At 40.8% G+C, this 18,717-nt stretch overlaps 1 protein-coding gene across 1 annotated transcript; it reads right to left on the bottom strand.

Annotated features, from left to right (window-relative positions):
• Positions 1 to 1,537: 1,537 nt before the first annotated feature.
• LOC123739331 (uncharacterized) lies at positions 1,538 to 11,838 on the bottom strand. Its single transcript, XM_082963303.1, has 5 exons — positions 11,826 to 11,838; positions 11,067 to 11,384; positions 10,617 to 10,737; positions 10,155 to 10,191; positions 1,538 to 3,006 (listed from the first exon to the last, which is right to left on the bottom strand). Exons 1-5 carry the CDS (start codon positions 11,836 to 11,838, stop codon positions 2,914 to 2,916), a joined length of 582 nt encoding a protein of 193 aa, XP_082819429.1. The 3' UTR covers positions 1,538 to 2,913.
• Between the last annotated feature and the right edge of the window lie 6,879 nt (positions 11,839 to 18,717).

Raw genomic sequence — 18,717 nt, 5'->3', positions numbered from 1 at the left:
TGAGTATCTCTTCCACATTTTTAACAGCTTTTTAAGATAAGTAATAATTTTATTACCTTCATACTCGTCAACCAGCTCACCAAACAGCTCAACAATGAAGCGTAGGATGACTAAGAAGTAGGTTTACTTTCTCATACTTTCATAGTCTCTTAATGTCTTCTGTAATCTCTCTCATTGATCAAGAAACTTGGGAATGAAACTTGGAAATGTATTTCTGTGGTGTATGTTTCCTGCCGGTACATTGTCTGGTTTGATCTCTTTCACACCAAGCTCCAGTCCGTCACAAATGTGAGTATTTTTACAACTTTATTTGATTATCCCGATAGAAAGCGTGAAACAGACGATATTGAGAATGTTACAACACTTTTAGTATAAATTACAGTAACCCAAAAATTGAAAGATAATTTAAAAATGTCCTCTTCTTTCTGGATACAATCCCTCAGCTCGTCTGAGAAGCGCAGGATACAACCAGCTCAGGAGGCTGTAAAGAAGTAGGTTTATAACTTAATTCTCTCACTGTCTGCTGTAGTCTCTTCTTGAGGAAGAAGCTCTGAAATGATGTAATTTTTTGGTGGTCATAGAGTAGTCATGGTGACTGCATCATACACTCAGCTGCATGTTAATGTCTGTTCTGTTATGTTTGTCATAGTGGCTGTCAGACCATCTTATTACCTCACAATGACCTGTGTTTTCATCCAATTGAAATATTACGATTTTCTTTCCCCCTCCTTTCTTTCTTAGGAACCTTTTCAATGACTACTGAGTGACTGTACTCATATTGCCACACACACCTGATCATTACTGACTAATCTGGTTCATGTTATTTTATCTTTAAAAGTCTGTGACAAATCAATCTGTTTTTTTTAAAAGCAATCCTTTTTAAGATGTTGTTTTGAGACTGTCATAACAGTTATCTTAGTTGCCTGGTTTGGCTCAGGTCATGATACCCTAGGGCCTAGGGAGAGTTGTGCAGGTCAGTTTAGAGATTGTAAGGAGAAAACAAAAAGCTCTCCGAGACATTTACAAAGACCACACACGTAAGAGGGGAAGAGCAATCGTATTGGACACTTCCACTGAACAATCAATATGCAGTTCTGCTATTAGGTAACACTCAGGTTTTGACCTCTTAAAACCAAGAGAGACAGCATCAGTACTGCTTTTAAATGTTTATCTTGTATATACCTTGTAAGCATGTGCATCTGTCATGTGTGTTGCTGTTTCTTTATCTTGTGTGACGTGCCACAACTGATGCTCCTTCTGGAAAATGTTTCATTTATTATATTAAATTTAAGGTTTCAAAGGGAGGGTATATTATCAGTAAACTACCAGAATTTTGGTAACTTTCAAGTTTTGGGGGGAATTTTATAAGATCACATCAAGTGAGCATTTTTGGGTACTTCAGATTATCACATATCTGTAATTATCTCTGGCCCTCTGTGTAGCCTTACATGTGAATCAATTTTTAGTTATTCAAGTATAAGTGACCAAAGTTGCCATGCTTCTCATAAACGTCTTAATGATCGGACCAAACTGCAGCGGGTATCGTGCTCATCTTCCTTTTTTATTTGGATAAACGTGAACACTTAACAAAAAATAACAAACACCGACGACGACGACGAAAAACAGTCCCGTAAGGCTACACAGCTATACATGGAACAACCACCCACAAAACACAAGACAAAAACCCCTATTTAAATATGGCCTCTAATCAGAGGCAACGAGATACAGCTGCCTCCAATTAGAGTCCAATCCCAAACAATACCACATAGAAATAGAAATACTAGAAAATCAAACATAGAAATACATAACAAAGAACTAACCCAAAAAACCCAACAACACAAAACAAACACACCCCTGCCACGTCCTGACCAACTACAATAACAAAATGACCCCTTTACTGGTCAGGACGTGACAATACTAGAAATCATTTGTGCTGACATCAAAATGAGGGGTATTGTACAAAATAAATAAACCAGCAAATGGAAGTCTCTAACCAATCAGAATGTCAAAGCCAATGACGTGATTCATGTAAGCCAGTTCTGGCTCAACCCATCAGTTTCTGGGACCAATCAGAATGGTGAGAATGTTTTCACATTCTTAAGCCGTCGGGGAGGAAAGCAAATCCAGACTCATGGTGGAGAAGAAACACTAGTGGGCGTGGTGTTTGGCCGGAGCGATGAGGATGGATAGTCAGGCTAACTGATGTGCAGGAAGGAAACGACAGACCGGCCTCCATGAAACAGTTCTCATGCTTTAAATAGACTGGCCTTGCATCCACAGAAGTACATAGGCTACAGCATACATACATTTTGTGGGAAAAACAGTTCTAATAAATCATATCCAGCTAGTTACTAGTTTTGTGTGTTTATTAACATATGCACCAAAACATGTAGGATAATTCATGTAGCCAGGCCTATACAGGAAACAGAAAACTAAAACAGGTCTACATGAATATTCTAAAGTTACAGTTTCAATACAGTGACAGTTGGGACTTTTATTGATTTCGCCATTCATGTTTATGACAGGAAAATGTAAGTATTTTACAACAGTACACTGACACCTGGTGGAAAAGATTATGACTTTGGGATCAGGTGATCTCCACAGAAACATGCTTTGTTCTATCCGCAAACAGAACAGCTATAATTTTGTATATAACTGTATATAACACCTGTACTTCCATAACAGATGTGCAGCCTGCAGACAGTATGTGTTGATATTTACAACAACCACAGAACATCTACAGTAAAGGAGAGGCTTATATATGGCAAGTTAGACAAGGGAAAAAAAGTAATTTTCAGTCATCAAAATATTCACAGTAAATGCATATCTACCACTCTACCGTATAGCTGTATAGCTAACTGTTACGAGAAGGTGTCTAATGCCATGTCGTCATTGGTCAACGGTGCCAGAGGGTCAGGGGTTAGGATGTGGCAGCTGGAGAGTTGAGTAAAGCCCATTGTCTCTCCTTGTGAACATGTTGAAGGGCTCCATGTCCTGTTGCTCCTCCTACAAAGACATTAACAATATGTCATCATATTACACTGTAGAATCTTATATGCGGCTCTGGAAAATTCAACTGAAAATGTAAAAGAGCGTAGTCTGCAGGGGCCTCATTAATAAACGCTGCGTACGCACAAAATATCCCCCATAACGTGCCTGCGCCAGTTTTCTAGCAAAAGTTGTCATTTATAAAAACTGAACTTGACATGAGAATGTGCTTATCCTCACGCTAACTTTAGACAATGAGTACACACAGTTTCAAGTGGTTGAAATATTGCATTACAAGAAGGCATAAGTAGCCTAGTATTAGCATGGTGCAAATGGAGAATGTATGATGAGACTCTTATTCAGAACAATAAAACTGGTTGCTAAATATAAGATGCAATCATTTGCCATTAGTGAGAAGCGTGAAAATCTATTTAGTTTATATTTGCATCTAAAATAATTAGGTGTGCTTGCTAAGCTAAGCACAACTCAAGATTTCTTACTCTTATTATTATTATTATATTTATTCCGCTTGCTCTAGAGTTTAAGCTATTAAAATGAAAACAATTTCCAAATGTCTAGACTGGACCAAATTAGATTGCTTTTGAGAACATATTTTTGATAGCATTTATAATTTTTGAACTATAAGAATATTTAAATGAGCTCCCAATGCCTTTCAATGGGGAAAAAGGGCCCTAGACTTTTATGGTAATTTTTTGTGTGAAAATTCTCCTTTCTCCACTTAAGCTATCATCTCCAAACCAATGTTGAGATGTTCAGACTGTGTAACGGCTGTTTGAAGAGAGAGTGGACCAAAACGCAGCGGAGTTAGTGTTCATCATATTTAATTCTTAAACGGAACACTATACAATTACAAAACAAGAAACTGACAGCCAAACAGTCCTGTCAGGTGAAACACAATGACAGAAACAATTACCCACAAAACCCCAACGGAAAAACATGCACTTATGTGTGACTCCCAATCAACCACAACGAACTTCAGCTGTGCCTGATTGGGAGCCACACACGGCCCAAAACAAAGAAATACAAAAACATAGAAAAAGAACATAGAACGCCCACCCAATGTAACACCCTGGCCTAACCAAAATAAAGAACAAAAAACCCCTCTCTATGGCCAGGGCGTTACAGACTGCCCCAATTTAGACTGCTTGTCAAATAATTTTTTATGCTGTGTATACTTTTTGAACTGTAACCATTTTACATTTGCATAAATGAACATGGGTTTGAATGAGAACCATAGGAATATATATATCTATTTTTTTAACGTATTACTTTTATTTATACAGGGTGGGTCACCATTGAGAACAGCATGTCATTTGCTAGGGAGCCCTGTGAACATGTAACACACAATAAGTAATATTGTGAGCTGAGGTAGTGGGGGACTCTTTGAAGAACCGCTTTATATACAAAAAGTAGCCAATCCTGGGCCCTTCTGGTAGTCAGAGACTCCCAGCTAAGACAACTATACAAAATGCAGTGATGTGTATTAAAATTGTCCCCAGTGATAAAACACAGTAACGAGTGATAGACTGAATCTAAAGGTTTTAAAACTGAGGCTGCCACATGCATGTAGATAATATCACCATAATAAATCACTGGGAGAAGTGTTGCTTGAACAATCTTCCTTATACTTTCCAAAGTGTGGCAGGATTTATTTCTATAAAAGAAACCAATCTTAATTCTTAACTTTTGTGTCAGTTTTTCAATGTGTGTTTTATCGTCATCCCAATATCCAAGTACTTATAATGGGGAACTTGCTCAATATGGGCTCCCTTCAATGTCCTCAGGGTCAATATTACGAGACCTACAGAACAACATACATTTGGTTTTATTAGCATTTAGCACTAGTTTAAGATCAGTAAGTGATTTTTGAATTGAGTCAAACCCATGCTGAAGGGCATGAATGGCCTGCTGTACTGAGGGGGGCGCAGGAGTAAATAACTGTCATCATTCCAGCTATCCTAACTACAAATTAAAAAAATAACATTTTCATCAACTGTATGCATTCGCATAAATTAGCATAAACTACTCAAGGACAGTAACTCTTGAACAGTTCAAGCTAGAAACACCAAACCAACATTCACATGTTCAGGCTATCAAATCTATCAATCAATCGATCTGACCACAACTACTGACCACAACCACACAGCTACTGACCACAACCACAAAACGACTAACAACTACTGAACCACAATTACTGACCACAATCACACAACTACTGACCACACAACTACTGACCACAACCACAAAACTATTGACCACTACTGAACCACAACAATTGACCACACCCGACAAACTACTGACCACACAACTACTGACCACACAACTACTGACCACAACCACACAACTACTGACAACAACTACTGACCACAACTATTGACCACATCCATACTGACCATGTCCATACTGTAGGGCCCAAAGAACCAGCAACAGAACAACACAACTACTGACCACAACCACACAACTACTGACAACAACTACTGACCACAACCACACAACTACTGACCACAACCACACAACTACTGACCACAACCACACAACTACTGACCACACAAGTACTGACAACAACTACTGACCACAACCACACAACTACTAACCACAACCACACAACTGCTGACCACAACCACACAACTACTGACCACACAAGTACTGACAACAACTACTGACCACAACCACACAACTACTGACCACAACCACACAACTACTGACCACACAACTACTGACAACAACTACCGACTACAACCACACAACTACTGACCACAAACACACAACTACTGACCACAACTACTGACCACAAACACACAACTGCTGACCACAACTATTGACCACATCCATATTGTAGGGACCAAATAACCTTCAACACAACCACACAACTACTGACCACAGCTACTGACCACAACCACACAACGATTGACCAATACTGAACCACAACAATTGACCACACCCACACAACTACTGACCACATAACTACTGACCACAGCTACTGACCACAGCCACAAAACGATTGATCACTAATGAACCACAACTACTGAACCACAACAATTGACCACACCTACACAACTGCTGACCACACCCACACAACTACTGATCACACAACTAATGACCACAACTACTGAACCACAACTACTGACCACACAACTATTTACCACAACCACAAAACTACTGACCACAACTACTGACCACGTCCACACTGTAGGGCCCAAAGAACCAGCAACAGAACAACAAAACTACTGACAACAACTCCTGACAACAAACACACAACTACTGACCACAACTATTTACCTCATCCATACTGTAGGGCCCAAAGAACCAACAACACAATCACACAACCACACAGTCACAGCTACAAACACCACCCCAACGATGACATGTGCAGACTGACAAAACGTAGGTTCCTTCAACACAGCTTTTTGCTATCATTCCTACTTCATGAACGATAAAGCTTGTTGTATCCCCAATCATTTCAATTGCGGAATGCAGGCTTCAACATTCAAAACTGAAATCACTGCCATAAAACTTTCCGAATGTTCAAACTAAAACAATTTGTGAACTTAAAAACCTATTCTTGTCACGCTCTGACCATAGAGAGCCTTTTTATTCTCTATTTTGGTTAGGTCGGGGTGTGACTAGGGTGGGTGATCTAGTGTGTTTATTTCTATGTTGGCCTGGTATGGTTCCCAATCAGAGGCAGCTGTTTATCGTTGTCTCTGATTAGCGATCATATTTAGGCAGGATCTTATTTTGAGTTAGTGCATGCTGCACCGCTTATGTTACGGTTCGTTGTTTGTTCCCTTTTTGTTTTGTAAGTTTCACAAAAATAAAGATGTGGAACTCAGAGCACGCTGCGCCTTGGTCCGTCTCTCCACACAACCGTGACAGAAGATCCCACCACAACAGGACCAAGCAGCGTGCCCAGGAGGAGATGACCTCCTGGACTTACGAGGAGATCGAGGAGAGAATATCCTGGACTTTGGAGGAAATCTTGGCAAGATACGAAAGCCTGCCGTTGAAGCAGACGCAAGGAGAGAAGGGAGGACAGCGACGACGCCGGGGTTCGCGGCCGCAAAGACAGCCCAAAAGACAGCCCCATTTTTTTTTTTGGGGGGGGGGGCACACGGGGTGGTGGGCGGAGCCAAGCAATGAGCCAGAGACCGTTAGGGAGTCGAAGGAGGAACTCGATGAAAGATTCCGGAGAGAGGTGGTGGCGATGAGAGAGCTGCAGCGTGGGCGTGCTGAGGAGCGTGACACCAGTCCGCTGTCATCTGCACCGGTTTCACACATCTGGCCTCCAGTGCGCCTCCCCAGTCCGGTACGTCCTGTGTTTCCTCCACGCACTCGCCCTGAGGTGTGTGTCACCGTTCCGGTACAATTTGTGCCGGTTCTACGCACCAGACCTCCAGTACGCCTCCACAGCCCGGTACGTCCTGTGCCTGCTCCCCGCACTCGCCCTGAAGAGCGTGTCACCAGTCCGGTGCAACCTGTGTCGGCCCCACGCATCAGGCCTCCAGTGCGCCTCCCCAGTCTGGTACGTCCTGTGCCTGCTCCCCGCACTCGCCCTGAAGAGCGTGTCACCAGTCCGTTGCAACCTGTGCCCCGGCTCCACGCATCAGGCCTCCAGTGCGCCTCCCCAGTCCGGTATGTCCTGTGCCTGCTCCTCGCACTCGCCCTGAAGTGCGTGTCCCCAGTCCAGAGCCTCCGGCGACGGTCCCCAGTCTGGAACCTCCAACGGGGGTCAACGGTCCGGAGCTTCCAGGCAAGGCGTACAGTCCCGCGCCAGGGCAGGAGCCTCCCTCTGCACCGGTGCCCAGTCCAGGCACGGCATCCAGTCCCGCTCCAAGGCCGGAGCCTTCCTTTGCGCCGGTGCCTACTCCAGGCACGCGGCCAACTCAGCTCCAAGGCCAGAGCCTTCCCCTGCGCCAATGCCCAGTCCAAGCACGGCGTCCAGTCCAGCTCCAAGGCCGGAGCCTTCCTCTGCACCAGTGCCCAGTCCAGGCATGGCGTCCAGTCCCGATCCATGGCAGGAGCCTTCCTCTGCGCCGGTGCCCAGTCCAGGCACGGCGCCCAACTCAGCTCCAGGGCCGGAGCCTTCCTCGGCGTGGATGCCCAGTCCGAGTACGGCGTCCTACCCGGCTCCATGGCCAGACCCACGGTCTGGGCGGGGGCAAAGTCCCGCACCAGAGCCGCCACCGATGCTGGCGGATCCGCGAGCGGAGTGGGTACTTCGCCCCGGCACCGAAGCCGCCACCGACGCTAGACGCCCACCCGGACCCTCCCCTATTGAGTCAGGTTTTGCGGCCAGAGTCCACACCTTTGGGGGGGGGGGGGGGGGGGGTGTACTGTCACGCCCTGACCATAGAGAGCCCTGACCATTTATTCTCTATTTTGGTTAGGTCGGGCTGTGACTAGGGTGGGTGATCTAGTGTGTTTATTTCTATGTTGGCCTGGTATGGTTCCCAATCAGAGGCAGCTGTTTATCGTTGTCTCTGATTAGCGATCATATTTAGGCAGGATCTTATTTTGAGTTAGTGCATGCTGCACCGCTTATGTTACGGTTCGTTGTTTGTTTCCTTTTTGTTTTGTAAGTTTCACAAAAATAAAGATGTGGAACTCAGAGCACGCTGCGCCTTGGTCCGTCTCTCCACACAACCGTGACAATTCTATGGCTTATGATGATATAGTACTCACTGTAGCTGACTATACTAGCCCACTATAACTCCACACCTACAAACCACCCCAACATAGGTCACTATAACTAACACATAGCCTATGAAAACATTTTTACTACCATTGCTACTACTACCATTAGTACTGCCTTCACTACCACTACTACTATTTCACAACCATAAATGCTACAAGACGAGCAAACACCACATTTAGTTCAGTAAATGTCATTTTCTAGTTAGAAATAGATATCTTTTTACTATTTATTTAATTTCCATGATCATCCCGAGTGACACTGCATCTCAGTGCAAGAGGTGTCACTGCAGTACCATAGGGCAGTGCACAATTGGCCCAGTATCCTCTGGGTTTGGCCGGGGTAGGCCCTTATTGTAAATAACAATTTGTTCTTAACTTACTTGCCTAGTTAAATAAATTGCAGAATAATCTCACCTTTTCTGACTGTGATGGTTTCATAGCCTATAGGCTTACAAGTTAGGATAGGCTACCATTCATCGCATCTGTTATTTAAGTCACGTGTAGCTCAGTTGGTAGAGCATGGCCAGGGTTGTGGGTTCGATTCCCATGGGGGACCAGTATGAAAATGTATGTACTCACTACTGTAAGTCGCTCTGGATAACAGCGTCTGCTAAATGACTGAATCGTAAATATAATTAGACCCACTTCACAGTACCAAATGGATAAGCTACTTTGCTCTATGCGAGCCGATCCGAAGCGCAGTTTAACAGAAGAACAGAAGGTTCACCTTTTCCATTGACGTTTGTAGGCTACGTCTGAATACTGTACTGTCAAATTTCTCGACTAGACAATACTTAATGTATAAACATAATATAAATGACCATTTAATTGGGCCTATTAAGCTATAATATCATGCGAAAGGGAGCGCGGTTCATAACAGCTGACTTTAACAGAAGAACAGACAGTTGATATTTTGTAATGAAGTGAGTAGGCTACCACTGTAAGTAGGCCTATACTGTCATTTCGTTCCGAGTAGACAATGTTTCAGAATTCACAGCCAGTGCAGCATATTAAAAAGTTACAATCTGTTTACAGGTCCACAACAATTTGCAATAGGTTTTTTCAGCAAATGTCACTGTAAAAGTTTAAAACATTCTGCCAACACCTCCAGAGACATTTTATCAAGCTCGCCAACTGCTATTTAGAAACGGCCATGGTTTAATTTCAGTACACAGCAAAATAGGTCGTTACTGTCACCATAAAAGGTTTTTCAGGCAGATTTTAATGCTCATTCACGCGTGAACAGGTTCAGGGTGGGTCTGATTTATAACGGGAAGCATGCGTATGTATGGCATCCACCAAGTTTATACATCTCAATATTTTTGTAAGTGTGCAGTCTTTTCAGAAATGGCGCATGCAGATATTTATTGGGAAATTAACGCAACGGTTATAAATGAGGACCCAGATGCCTTCATCTGACTAACAGGCAACAGCAAGCAGTGTTGTGGCACCTCGTTGACGGTTCCAGACACTTGTAGCTGTGTTCTCCTGTTGAGCAAAAAATAACAAGAGTTAACATAGCACCAAATGAAACATGTTTTACACAGCACATTTTCCGGAGCTAAATGATTGTGGGCAGTGTACGTGTTTTTTTTCACCACACTCGTTTTTGACAGGAAATGAGAAGTGAGAAGCCACAACAGTGCAGCTATTGGAAACTACTCACTGGTCACAGATGTCAGTTGAACATCTAGCCTAGTTTCGTTTTACATTTTGGTTGAAGCCCCCATGAACTCATAGCATTGCATGTAAGTCTGACACCAATTCAGTACTATATCCTCATTGTAGAACTAAAATATATTTGGGAATGCATAATTTCTACAACAGTTCTTCCAAGTAATTATTCAAATACCAAAAATCTGTCAAACACTCATGACAGAAACTCTTTTACCAAACTATTAGTTTTATCTTACCTGAGATGAATTTTCCTCATGATTACGCCACCAAACACCAGGGCAGCTACACATGCTGCAACGCCTGTTATCATCCCCCAATAGAAGAGACTGTTGTCTGTGGCCTGTTGCACTTGGGTTCCTGAGAAAGGGGAAAATATATATTATGATCTTGTATGTTTCTCTTCCGCCATCTTGTTCATTTACATTAAGGCAACATGTTGTTGACAGTATCTACATTTTAAGACATTATTACATGTATTGATGACAAAATCCAATATTGTGACTACAGAAATTCTCAGTTCTGTCAGGTGTAAGTTCTATGACAGACGTTACGAAACAAGACCACAAAACACTGACAGAACATAAAGGTAAGCACATGACAGGCATTCCACTAAATATGTGGTGATAAGATATGCTGGAGTTCATTTTAAAATGATTGTGAACAATCCCATCAGACCAAACACTTACCATTGACAGAAATATCTATGTTTATATCAGAATTGCCATTATAATGTGTACAAACACAGGTGTAGTTCCCTTCATCAGATGGTTGTATGTTGGTAATGTGTAGAAACACTCTGTCATTCTCTGTCTGTAGTGTGACTCTGGGGTCACAAGTGCTGTTGGTATGATTTGTCTCAAATTCTAGTGCAATTTGACACTCATGACCCTCACGTATAACTCTATATTTGTGACATACTACAACAATGATGTCAGTGAGAGTTTGGTTTGGGCAGAGAAGAGTGGCATCTGCTCCTCCGGTCTCCAATGTTTTCTCTTGAGTCACTGTAAACAGGAAGAGAAACAGATTGTGAGTATATTATTCATGAGATCGGTTTGATTGAGCATGAGTAGTACTATCAATTCTCATTAATAAAAAGTCCCATTTCAGTCTACAGAAATTACTACAGACACAAATGGATGTTTTACAATGGTAAAAAGAAACCTGGCACAATAAAAAGTTACTTTACTGAATTGTTAATGCCCAAATGAAGACGACCCAAAGTGAAATAATGACCTCATACCAAAACTATCTCAATGTAACAGGAATATAATATGGGGGGGTTTAACTGTGTACGGGATGCAACTCTAAACAAGTCATCAACTAAACTATATCCTCTTCTTAACATGTCTAAGGTATTAAACCACAACATTAAAGAGATGGGTCTGTGTGAACTGTGGAGATAGAAACATCCAACTGAAAGACAATACTCCTATTACTCTCACCTCCAAAACTCATATTCAGTCATTTACTTATTTATTGTAAACTTGGCTTTAATTGACTGTTTCTGAATGCAAATACCTTCCTATAATAATTATGGACAATAGTCCATTGTCTTTCACGTTTAAGCTCAACCTCCTATGCCAATAGCAGAGACATAGAGATCCAACACAATGTTTCTTGGAGATAAGGAGTTTACCTCATATCGCAACACACAGATAGACATGTTTTTGGAAATTAATGTAGACAATGAAGTATGTCCAACTGTAGTCTAGGAAACTCTTAAATCATACATGAGAGGTTGTATCATGTCTTACTCTTCACATAAGAAAAATAAGACCAATAAAGAATTAGAAATACTAGAACAGAAAATCCACCTCTTAGAAAGAAAACACAGTTTAGATAGAAATGTTGACACCCGTCAACAGTTGAACACTTTGAAGATTGAATATAACACAATAAACTCTCGATCTGCAGAGATTGCTGCCATAAAATCCAAGCAACAATATGTTGAGCAAGGTGAAAGTGCAGGGGAAACGCTTGCTTGGCAAATTAAGAAAGAGGAATGTACCATCCATAGCATTCAAACCCCAGATGGTAGCATAAGAATGGTTCCTTCTGAAGTTAACTCAGTCTTTAAAACATTTTATCACAATCTGTATCAATCCCAAAACAAAAATTCAAAGGAATATATAGACATTTTCCTCAATAAGGCCATTTGACCAATTATAAATGACCCAGAGAAAAGGAATATGGATTAAACATTACCCCAGGTGAACTGTTGGAGGCCATCAATAATCTACAGATTGGGAAATCTCCTAGTAATGATGGATTCCCAGTGGAATGTTATAGACACTTTAATCCCAGATTACTAAGGCCTATGTTATTATGCTCACAGCAGCTCTAGAGAAAAATGAACTTCCCCAGTCACTATGTTTGGCTACAATCACCCTACTTAAAAAGAAAGATAATGATCCACTGTCATGCGGATCTTCTGCCCAGTATAACTTTTGAATGTGGATTACAAAATCATTGCTAAGGTATTGGCTTTTCGTTGGCATAGAAACAGTAATGCAAAGGTTAATTCACTCAGATCTAACAGGGTTTATAAGAAAAAGGATGTCTTCAGACAATCTCCACAGTTTTTTTCAATGTAATCCATCATACCCCCATCAAATTCATGAGGTGGAAAGAAACAACATTGCCAGGCACCCTTATTTGGAATAACCCCACCTTACCTCCAGCATTTAGTGATGACACCTTTAAGTCATGTTCCAAAGTGGCATCATGAATTTTTAACATGTTTACTATGATGGATCTATACTGTCATTGAATGAATCACATTATCCAAGGCCGATTTCTTTCAGTTCTCACAACTCAGAAATCATATTCAATCACTTCAACAGAATCTGGATGAACCTAAGGCATCTAGCATAGAAAACATACTGAAAGAAGCTGCTACGACAAAGAAGTTGATTGCCAAGTTATATCAAGAGCTGATTGAAACTCTTCCCGATGGTTCAGAACCTATAATGAACAAATGGTAAACAGATATAAATGAACAAATGGAGGATAACCATTGGTCACAGATATGTCCGTTTTAACATCCGTTTTGTCACCAAAGCCCCATATACTACCCACCACTGCGACCTGTACGCTCTCGTTGGCTGGCCTTCGCTTCATAATCGTCGCCAAACCCACTGGCTCCAGGTCATCTACAAGACCCTGCTAGGTAAAGTCCCCCCTTATCTCCGCTCACTGGTCACCATAGCAGCACCCACCTGTAGCACGCGCTCCAGCAGGTATATCTCTCTGGTCACCCCCAAAGCCAATTCCTCCTTTGGCCGTCTCTCTTTCCAGTTCTCTGCTGCCAATGACTGGAACGAACTACAAAAATCTCTGAAACTGGAAACACTTATCTCCCTCACTAGCTTTAAGCACCAGCTGTCAGAGCAGCTCACAGATCACTGCACCTGTACATAGCCTATCTATAATTTAGCCCAAACAACTACCTCTTCCCCTACTGTATTTATTTATTTTATTTATTTTATTTTGCTCCTTTGCACCCCATTATCTCTATTTCTACTTTGCACTTTCTTCTACTACAAATCTACCATTCCAGTGTTTTACTTGCTATATTGTATTTACTTCGCCACCATGGACTTTTTTTGCCTTTACCTCCCTTATCTCACCTCATTTGCTCACATTGTACATAGACTTATTTTTCTACTGTATTATTGACTGTATATTTGTTTTACTCCATGTGTAACTCTGTGTTGTTGTATGTTGTCGAACTGCTTTGCTTTATCTTGGCCAGGTCGCAATTGTAAATTAGAACTTGTTCTCAACTTGCCTACCTGGTTAAATAAAGGTGAAATAAATAAAATAAATAAATATGTGAACATTTTTATATCTGCTCCTACAATTTAAGACATGAACTAATGCAATGTAAGATAATTCATAGGACTTACTATACTCCTGCCAGAATGCATGTAATGTCACCCAGAAATGTCACATCTCTGTTGGAGATGCAAAAAGCTCAAAGGAACTCTATTACATATGCTGTGGTCCTGTGCCAAACTGACACCATTCTGGGATAATGTATGTGCTATCATTTCATTGTGTCTAGGAATTTATATCCATTCATCTCCATGATTAAGTTTGTTGGGAAATGTAAATATTGGTAATCAATATCATAGAAAGTTTTGTAATCTAGGTCTACTTGCTGCAAAAAAGAATAAAGCCATCAATTGGAAAGCCCCATATCCACCCCCAATAACAAACTGGAGTTAAACCATACATATTAAACCATACATATTAAACCATACATATTAAACCATACATATTAAACCATTCATATTAAACCATACATATTAAACCATACATATTAAACCATTCATATTAAACCATACATATTAAACCATACATATTAAACCATTCATATTAAACCATTCATATTAAACCATACATATTAAACCATTCATATTAAACCATACATATTAAACCATACATATTAAACCATTCATATTAAACCATTCATATTAAACCATACATATTAAACCATACATATTAAACCATTCATATTAAACCATACATATTAAACCATACATATTAAACCATACATATTAAACCATTCATATTAAACCATTCATATTAAACCATACATATTAAACCATACATATTAAACCATTCATATTAAACCATTCATATTAAACCATACATATTAAACCATACATATTAAACCATACATATTAAACCATTCATATTAAACCATTCATATTAAACCATTCATATTAAACCATTCATATTAAACCATTCATATTAAACCATACATATTAAACCATACATATTTGACAGAATTTGGAAATGTTATGTTGACCATCTTAGAGAATGTTTTGTATAGTTGCCATTTTGTTTTTGTGTTGCTTGTGATAAAACATAAGATGAGTATCTAGTGGTAGAGAAATAAAAATGAAAGTTTATTCTTGTTGAGTAACTGCATTAAAACTGTAGTGAGCAATTACACTTTACAATACAGTGTCGTTATTACTGAACTGTATAGGTCTAACTCCTGTAAGGACTCCTGTAAGGTTCAGGGCTAGTGTACAAATTAAATAGATCATGGGATACATCTCTCTTACCGTCAACAGCTGTGAATAGACCCCACAGCACCAGAAGCAGAGCAAGTCTGGATACACTTCCACACATACTGACCAACTGCACAACCAAACGTTGACCCGACACTTCCTGCTCAGACCGACTACAGATATGACTTCAATACAACGTTATTTACTCAGTAGAGGAACAAAATAAAACTCAATCAAACCAAAGTGATGCTCATTTCACTGGCTTGACTTGGTTATAATGGGCCTTGAGAGCTGAGAGGAGGAGGTGCTGTTGTCTAGCTTGTATTTATGTTACTCCTATGCAGAAACAATGGCACCTCTGCTAGTGCAACCTGGTTTTTGTGACTCGGGTCTTTGTAGAGCTCTCACCACAGAGAGGTCTTATGATCAACCACAGACACATCAACCGGTCCACTTCCATCTTTAGACACAAACAATGATAGATTTTGCACCACCATAAGGCTGAAGGGTTCTTTTAACCGATTTTTTAATTTACATTTTTTATTGAACCTTTATTTAACTAGGCAAGTCAGTTAAGAACACATTCTTATTTACAATGACGGCCTACCAAAAGGCAAAAGGCCTCCTGCGGGGTTGGGGGCTGGGTTTAAAAATATATATAAATTAAATAAATATAGGACAAAACACACATCATGACAAAAGAGACAACACAACACTACATAAAGAGAGACCTAAGACACCAACATAGCATGGCAGCAACACATGACAACATAGCATGGAAGCAATACAACATGACAACACATGGTAGCAACACAACATGGCACAGCAACACAACATGGTAGCAGCACAAAACAGGGTATAAACATTATTATTATTATTAACATTATTATTATCTTGCCCTTTGAGCGCAGACAACAGCACAAAGGGCAAGAAGGTAGAGACAACAATACATCACGCAAAGCAGCCACAACTGTCAGTAAGAGTGTCCATGATTGAGTCTTTGATCAAAGAGATTGAGATGAAACTGTCCAGTTTGAGTGTTTTTTGCAGCTCGTTCCAGTCGCTAGTTGCAGTGAACTGAAAAGACGAGCAACCCAGGGATGTGTGTGCTTTGGGGATCTTTAACAGAATGTGACCGGCAGAACGGGTGTTGTATGTGGAGGATGAGGGCTGCAGTAGATATCTTAGACAGGGGGGATTGAGGCCTAAGAGGGTTTTATAAATAAGAATCAACCACTGGGTCTTGCGACAGGTATACAGAGATGACCAGTTTACAGAGGAGTATAGAGTGCAGTGATGTGACTTATAAGGATCATTGGTGGCAAATCTGATGTCAGAATGGTAAAGAACATCTAGCCGCTCAAGAGATCACTATTACCTGCAGATCTATACATTACGTCTCTGTAATCTAGCATGAGTAGGATGGTCATCTGAATCACGGTTAGTTTGGCAGCTGGGGTGAAAGAGGAGCGATTACGATTTAACTTTAACCTGCAGCTTTGATATGTGCTGAGAGAAGGACAGTGTACCATCCAGCCATACTCCCATGTACTTGTATGATGTGACTACCTCAAGCTCTAAACCCTCAGTAGTAATCACACCTGTGGCGAGAGGGGCATTTTTCTTACCAAACCACATGACCTTTGTTTTGGAGGTGTTCAGAACAAGGTGAAGGGCAGAGAAAGCTTGTTGGGCACTAAGAAAGATTTGTTGTAGAGCGTTAAACACAAAATCTGGCGAGGGACCAGCTGAGTATAAGACTGTATTATCTGCATATAAATGGATAAGAGAGCTTCTGTCACGACTTCCACCGAAGTCGGTCCCTCTCCTTGTTCGGGCGGTGCTCGGCGGTCGACGTCACCGATCTTCTAGCCATCACTGATCCATTTTTCATTTTCCATTGGTTTTGTCTTGTCTTCCTTCACACCTGGTTCCAATCCCATCAATTACATGTTGTGTATTTAACCCTCTGTTTCCCATCATGTCCTTGTCAGAGATTGTTTGTTTGTATGTTCGTGTATTATGTATTGGTGCGTGACGGGTTCTTGTACCCACTTTTCTTTATCTTGTAACTTTGATTTTGGAGTTTTGTTAAGTCTATTAACCTGTTGGGGGTAGGGGGCAGTATTTACACGGCCGGATAAAAAAACGTACCCGATTTAATCTGGTTATTACTACTGCCCAGAAACTAGAATATGCATATAATTATTGGCTTTGGATAGAAAACACCCTAAAGTTTCTAAAACTGTTTGAATGGTGTCTGTGAGTATAACAGAACTCATATGGCAGGCAAAAACCTGAGAAGATTCCTTACAGGAAGTGCCCTCTCTGACTATTCCTTGAGAATCTTGTCTCTGTTTATTGAAGACTGAGGATCTTTGCTGTAACGTGACACTTCCTACGGCTCCCATAGGCTCTCAGAGACGGGAAAAAGCTGAATGATATCGAGTCAGCCCCAGGCTGAAACACATTTGCGCTTTTGGCAAGTGGCCGATCAGAGGACAATGGGCTTAGGCGCGTGCACGAGTCGACCCCATGCTTTATTTTCTTTCGTCTTTTTACCTAAACGCAGATTCCCGGTCGGAATATTGTCGCTTTTTTACGAGAAAAATGGCATAAAAATTGATTTTAAACAGCGGTTGACATGCTTCGAAGTACGGTAATGGAATATTTAGAATTTTTTTGTCACGAAATGCGTCGTGCTCGTCACCCTTCTTTACCATTCGGATAGTGTCTTGAACGCACGAACAAAACGCCGCTGTTTGGATATAACTATGGATTATTTTGAACCAAACCAACATTTGTTATTGAAGTAGAAGTCCTGGGAGTGCATTCTGACGAAGAACACCAAAGGTAATAACATTTTTCTTATAGTAAATCTGACTTTGGTGAGTGCTAAACTTGCTGGGTGTCTAAATAGATAGCCCTGTGATGCCGGGCTATCTACTGAGAATATTGCAAAATGTGCTTTCACCGAAAAGCTATTTTAAAATCGGACATATCGAGTGCATAGAGGAGTTCTGTATCTATAATTCTTAAAATAATTGTTATGCTTTTTGTGAACGTTTATCGTGAGTAATTTAGTACATTTTTAGTAAATTCACCGGAAGTTTGCGGGGGGTATGCTAGTTCTGAACGTCACATGCTAATGTAAAAAGCTGGTTTTTGATATAAATATGAACTTGATTGAACAAAACATGCATGTATTGTATAACATAATGTCCTAGGTGTGTCATCTGATGAAGATCATCAAAGGTTAGTGCTGCATTTAGCTGTGGTTTGGATTTATGTGACATTATATGCTAGCTTG

The sequence above is a fragment of the Salmo salar genome, chromosome 17 (genome assembly GCF_965601325.2).
Source record: "Salmo salar chromosome 17, fSalSal1, whole genome shotgun sequence".
In the NCBI taxonomy this organism is placed as follows: Eukaryota; Metazoa; Chordata; class Actinopteri; order Salmoniformes; family Salmonidae; genus Salmo; species Salmo salar.
This window is presented reverse-complemented; position numbering and strand designations above follow the sequence as displayed.

What these genes read in the sequence shown, in the direction of transcription:
- LOC123739331 (XM_082963303.1), bottom strand. An exon ending in CATAGATATTTCTGTCAATG is followed by an intron (nt 10,738 to 11,066) that starts GTAAGTGTTTGG and finishes CCCCTTTCTCAG; the next exon opens with GAACCCAAGTGCAACAGGCC. An exon ending in ATGAGGAAAATTCATCTCAG is followed by an intron (nt 10,192 to 10,616) that starts GTAAGATAAAAC and finishes TTTGCTCAACAG; the next exon opens with GAGAACACAGCTACAAGTGT.